At 33.6% G+C, this 6,429-nt stretch overlaps 1 protein-coding gene across 2 annotated transcripts; it reads left to right on the forward strand.

Moving 5' to 3' along the window:
- The first annotated feature begins 380 nt into the window (after positions 1-380).
- LOC112758675 (cysteine desulfurase 1, chloroplastic) lies at positions 381-5,785 on the forward strand. Of its 2 annotated transcripts, none has more exons than XM_025807397.2 (11): positions 381-559; positions 791-1,024; positions 1,826-1,959; positions 2,048-2,207; positions 2,655-2,841; positions 3,631-3,776; positions 3,852-3,924; positions 4,088-4,151; positions 4,500-4,599; positions 4,941-5,099; positions 5,329-5,785. In XM_025807397.2, the coding sequence occupies exons 1-11, from the start codon at positions 419-421 to the stop codon at positions 5,497-5,499; spliced, it is 1,569 nt and encodes a 522-aa protein (XP_025663182.1). In that variant the 5' UTR covers positions 381-418; the 3' UTR covers positions 5,500-5,785. The 2 variants fall into 2 exon arrangements, with proteins under 2 accessions (XP_025663182.1, XP_025663183.1); XM_025807398.2 differs by having other exon boundaries at positions 425-559; positions 744-1,024.
- Positions 5,786-6,429: the final 644 nt, after the last annotated feature.

Genomic DNA, 6,429 nt, shown 5'->3' on the forward strand with positions numbered 1-6,429 from the left:
TTTTGAGCTGAACTCCTTTTGTTTATTTATTTATTCTTTTTAAATGTATTACCTTGATGTTGTGTATGACATTGGGACATAATGGTTTGTTGCATTGCAATCACAGTTAAAGAACATAGCTTACTATGCTTGTGTTAGAATGAGAAATTTGTCATTTTTTATTTTAAGGGTTAATGATGCTTGCTGCAAAAAATTTTTATTTTGATTATTTTGGGTGTTTCTTTACTTTGGCTACTTCTTGTTGTTGGATCTAAATTTACAGACATATCACTTTTGTTTTGGCTGCAAACTTTATATATACAAGTGCATAAAATTCTAACATTCTTACCAAACAAAAGTTTATTAATTAAACCGATTCAACCACGGTTCGATCCTGATTGAACCATTAAATCATTAAACCAGTCACTTGACCGGTTCAATGACTGGTCCGGTTCTCGCAACCTTGGTCACAGTAACAGTGTGTGTGCCAGATGCCAAAACAACCTCACCTACGCGATACTGCAACGGATTTCCCCGAATTCTGACACAGGTTCATCGTTCCCTCAAATTCCGTATTCAAGTAACTACCTCCTTATTCCCTAATTCCTATACTTCAATTCTTTACCTCTAAATTTTGTAATTAACGCACGCTTTTTAGTTTTTTCGGTTGAATTTCTAAGTTTATTCCCTCCCACGAAATTGTCACCCTTTTTATTTTATTTTATTTTATTTATTTTTACTCTGCTTTCTTGCTTCTTCTGCAGCACAATTCACCAAACTAACTGCGGTTTTGTGATTCTGTTGTTGGGAGTTGATCCGAAAAATGGAAGTTTTGCTGCCAAAACTTCCATCTTTCAAGTTCTCAAGCCCCATTTGTTGCTGTTCAATAAGCACTAGGAGCTCTTCGTATGTGAAATTCGGATTCCGTCGATTTTCTTCTCTATCTGTTTGTGCATCAACCGTTAATGAAGCTGTAGCTGAACCATCCCTTGGTTCCCCTTCTTTGGGGCACACCACAAGACCCCATTTTCCTATACTTCACCAGGTGATTATTTTCTTATCTTATCTTATCCTCGCTTTCATTTTTTTATCCTTTGTCATTTATGTTTAGCCTGTGAATGATTAGAAAATGTTTAGATAAGATGTTAGCTTTTTAATTTGATATACTTGCTAGTTGTGATGCACGAGCACTTCATTTTTAATTTGATATACTCGCCGACCCCATCTAGAGGCTTTGTTGTTGTTGTTGTTGTTGTAGGCATGTTGCATGTATATGTATCATATACATATACCTTAACCTTCTTAAATTCATGACTAATTTCTAGAAAATTGCAATATTTATGAATCATATTCGATATTTGCATTCTTATCTGTGCAACATAGTTTGCAAGCTTAGACAAAGTTTAGACCCACTTTGACATTGTGGAAACATTGAAGCTACGAAAGATAGTCTCCTTGACTGCTCACTTACTGAATCTTAAATGTTCTAATTTATCTTTTCGTCTTTGCTCTATGTTGTGATTGTGATTCACATCCCTAAAGCTTGCATTTCTTGTGTAACTCTTAGTTTATAGAGGAAGAATGTGTTCATTTGATGGATGAGATCTACAACTTTTCGCCAAACCTTAGTCAATGGTTAAACACCTAGTTCTCATATCAAACAATCGCTAAGTATTGTGGTAAAGTAATGTGAATAGTTATAGAATGCTTGAATTCCAATGCAAAAGAAATGTGGTTCACAGGTTTCTCTTCATTAATAAAAAATTTAAAAAAATGGTGAAAAAGTCTCTCCATATGTTATTCTTTAACATCATAAAGTTATGATACTCTCAAACTCAATTCGCAGGAAGTAAATGGCTCAAAACTTGTTTACTTAGACAATGCAGCAACTTCTCAGAAGCCTACCGTTGTTTTGAAGACACTGCAAAGCTACTACGAAGCATACAATTCGAATGTACATCGGGGCATACATTTCTTGAGGCAAGTATAGTGTAATATTAATAACTAAAATTCTAATTGCATAATTTGGTTGTATGTTTTATCTTGCACAATTTTTTTATGAATACAGTGCAAAGGCCACGGATCAGTATGAAGCAGCTAGAAGGAAGGTTGCAAGTTTTATAAATGCTTCTGACTCCAGTGAAATTGTATTTACGAGAAATGCTACTGAAGCTATCAATCTAGTGGCTTATTCTTGGGGCTTGTCAAATTTAAAAAGAGATGATGAGGTATTTAATGATAGAGTAATGTTATAGATCCAAGTCTTTTTATGAACCAAGTCCAACCAAGTTAAACAATAAGACTTGGAGTAATGCTATCTATAATTGATTTTTGTTGATGCTAGACCAACTTGGTTGGACTTGGTTAACAAAAATCACTTGGATGTGTAACATTATTCTTAATGATATATATCTTTATGAATGTCAAATAACATAATTGTTCAAAAGCCTGAGATGATTTTGTGTGTCTTCTTAAGTTTTGAAGAAAGTATTAAGGATTAATTTGAATTTGCAAAAGGAATTCAATAATAGAAATTTGAATATCAAGAAACATTGGGTATTTTTTTGTTAATTAAATTTCCCTCGTCTTGGTATCCTTGTTAATGTTTGTGTTCCACCATTAAGTCCAAATCTTGCCCTCATCGAATCCTCCATTCTATATATATATTCTTACAGATTATACTTACGGTTGCTGAACATCACAGTGCGATTGTTCCTTGGCAACTACTAGCTCAAAAAGTTGGGGCTGTTTTGAAATTTGTGAACTTAAACCAATATGAAATTCCAGATATGGACAAATTGAAAGAACTGCTGTCAAGGAAAACCAAGTTAGTTGTTGTCCATCATGTTTCAAATGTGCTTGGTATGTTTCTTATTTCTTATTATGATTCTTTGTGTTGATTGAACAATACTTCAATATGTATACCATCAAAGATCATGTGCCTCTTGGGTTGATGGCTTGATGAACTTTTTATGTCACAACAAGGTCACTAGGTTTCTAAGCTTGCTATACGGCATACTTAATGTTCTTCCGCAAAACTTTTCAAATTAGGTATCACTTAGCGTTGAACATTCCAAATTAGTATTTTTCCCGCTCATTGAACTTGAAGAAACATATTAGGTATAAAAAGGTAAGAGACGAAACCTATTACTAGGAGAGTTAATTCCAAAACAGCCAGGCTGCTGAAAGGATTGTCTTTAGTTTAAATGGGAGCTCTTTGTCTCACAGAGGCTGATAAGTGGCACTTGTATCAGCATTCTGTAGGGTTTGGTTTAATCACACTTTTAAGAACAGAGAGTTTACTTTGCAAATGAATTTGTAAAGTGGTCATTAATGGAGTATGAAGTGGCAATCCAAAACTTATTCTATAATGGAATCCACAAAATCTGGTTATTTTATAAGTTAAAAAAAAATCTTATTAATATCAAGCAGAAACTAATGCTTAGCGCAGTACTCAATTCCATTACAACCTTAATAAGGTTAAATATCAATGCATACATCGTATATGAACTATAACAGCATCCTAATTTCTCTTGCTGTGTTTTTTCAATTTTTAGACTTCTATTTTATGCAGCATTGCAGCTGGTAGTACTTGTTGCTCACTTTTGGAGTTTATAGCTAAAATGAACTAGTTTTGATATATTTGTACAGCTTCGGTACTTCCTGTTAGAGATATTGCTAACTGGGCTCATGATGTTGGAGCAAAAGTGCTTGTAGATGCCTGTCAGAGTGTTCCACACATGACAGTTGATGTTCACAGCCTCAATGTTGATTTTCTTGTTGCTTCTTCTCACAAGGTTAGGATTGTTAACTTATTTTTGCTTGTATTTCCTTGGAACAATTATAACAAGTTTGTCAAATACTTCTTGCAGATGTGTGGGCCTACAGGTGTTGGATTCTTATATGGTAAAATAGACCTCTTGTCGTCCATGCCTCCCTTTTTGGGTAAGTAATTAGACATGGTATTTCCCTTGCGTCTTCTCGTTCAAATAGGAAATGACTATAAAATAAAATTGAAGTCCTATTTTTTTTTTTTGGAACCATGATTAATGATATTGTCTTTTGAAGCTAATATACTGATGGCAACCTCGGCCTTTTCTTTGTCTAGGTGGTGGTGAAATGATTTCAGATGTATTTCTTGATCACTCAACTTATGCTGAACCTCCATCCAGGTTTGTGAACTTGCTTTTCCCGACTCTTATTTTATGGATAGTCTTATGTGACCTTGGGTGGAGATCACAAGTTTGATGAAGAGCATTTGTGGTTCTATTAATTTTCATGTCCATGTCTAATAATTTCTTTGCTTCTATGTTTTTAAAATTAACTCAGTGGTCAGTGTTACTGATATATTTTAACTTCTCAATCCTTTAACTTCAAAAGGATCAACCATCTACAGTTGCTGTTAGTAATAGATAATAAGTGATAGATAATATGTAGTTGTTGTTCTCTATGCAACTTTTTTCTGTTTTGCATACTATTAGTCGACTGTGTAATTATTCGATGCACTCTGATTGTCCTAGATTTGAGGCCGGAACACCAGCAATTGGGGAAGCAATTGGTTTAGGAGCAGCAATTGATTACTTATCTGGGATTGGTATGCAAACCATACATGATTATGAGGTAACTTAGGCTTCAATCTTTTAAAGGACAAGCTATTTTATGATTCAAAGGACAAGAAAGATACATGCTATGAATCTATCAAAAGCATTAACAAGCTTAATGTTCCTCTTAACTTTTTTCTTTTTCTTTTGGGGGGACAACCCAAAAAGGAAAACTGATAGAAATGGTTAACAAAATGCGTTCTAAATGAAAATGATCTGTGCTTATGTGAGAGAAACTGCACTGTAAATTAAATTTGATAAATCTTTCCACGCTTGTGCTTAGTCACATATGTTGATATTAACAGTTTGTCTGGTGCAAGGTTAACTATTTTGATTCCAATGAAATGTGAGATTTCACAGGTGGAGCTGGGAAGATATCTTTATGAAAGGCTCCTTTCAATCCCAAATATTCGCATCTATGGGCCGGCACCTTCAGAAAAAATTAAACGAGCTGCACTTTGTTCTTTCAATGTTGAAAATATTCACGCTACCGATCTTGCAACATTTCTTGATCAACAGGTAAGAGGATAAAATGACCATCCCCAGTCCCCACACGCAAAGTTCTCCAAGAACCATTTTTTTCAAGAAAGAAGCTATAGATACCAATCATGATGATCATTTGCAATTGTATGCCTGCTAAAAAAAACGTACTATTTAGCATTTTTTGAATTATGATCAGCATTGCATTGAGCATGTTTGGAAATTATTTCTGTCTTGAATTGCAATTGATGATGTAACATCTTTTCAGCATGGAGTGGCTATAAGATCGGGTCACCATTGCGCCCAACCCCTCCATCGGTACTTGGGAGTCAATGCAAGTGCACGTGCAAGTCTCTATTTCTATAACACTAAGGAGGATGTTGACAATTTTATCCAGGCCCTCAATGACACAGTCAACTTCTTCAGTTCATTCAAGTAATCAGAATGTAATATTATGTAAATCAATTTTTCTTTTTGTATGTCATCTCACTGTTAGGTCAATTGGTAGGGACGTGCTATCTCAATGTTCTTGAATTAAATTCCTTCTAATGATCTTAGTGGTGGAGGCGTCTTGTAAATTTTGGGTTTCATTGTCTAAATTGTGGAACACCACCACATCAACCTCCTAAACTTATATGTATAATTAAATTGATGCTGAATTTCTGTATCGAAACAAAAGAGTGATGCTTAGGCATTGTTTTATACCAAGTCAATATTTAAAATCAGTTGTAGCTTATTGGAGGTTGGAACAGGTACACATTTGAGCACAAGAGTTGTTTATTAAAATTTAAAATTTCTGATACTTTTATCAACTTTATTCGTTCACAAAGATGTTAATTCATACTGTCAAAACTAAAAAAAAATGGATGTTAATCCATGAGAGATGATGTGTTATATTGTCAAGCAGCACAGCACAGGCAATGGAGAGCCCTGTAAATTCAAAGACATGCACCAAAAAATCTATTATATATATGTTATTGATTTCTGTCAAGTTATTTTGGTTTCTTAAAAAAATAATCTCAATAAAATTTTCATGTAAAAGATATTCCTTAACTTGCTAATGCATCGGCGTACTTTAAATATATTTTTTAAAGAAGTGTAAAGAATACTTGTTAACATGCTCAGGTTTTTGTTAACATGCTCAGGTTTATGTACTGTTTAAGCGCATATCTGTCCAATGTTTCTTATATTATTCTTTAGATAAATATTAGGTGAAAATATGATTTTATAATCATGTCTCCAAAAGTTTTGTTTTTGAAACTATTGTTTAACAAAAGTTAAAAAATAAATACACAATTTTCTTATAAAAAAATATAGAAAATTTTGTAAAAAAAAAAACATAAATCTTTAAAGAAAAACACAAAAAATA

Source organism: Arachis hypogaea, chromosome 16, assembly GCF_003086295.3.
Source record: "Arachis hypogaea cultivar Tifrunner chromosome 16, arahy.Tifrunner.gnm2.J5K5, whole genome shotgun sequence".
Taxonomy (NCBI): domain Eukaryota; kingdom Viridiplantae; phylum Streptophyta; class Magnoliopsida; order Fabales; family Fabaceae; genus Arachis; species Arachis hypogaea.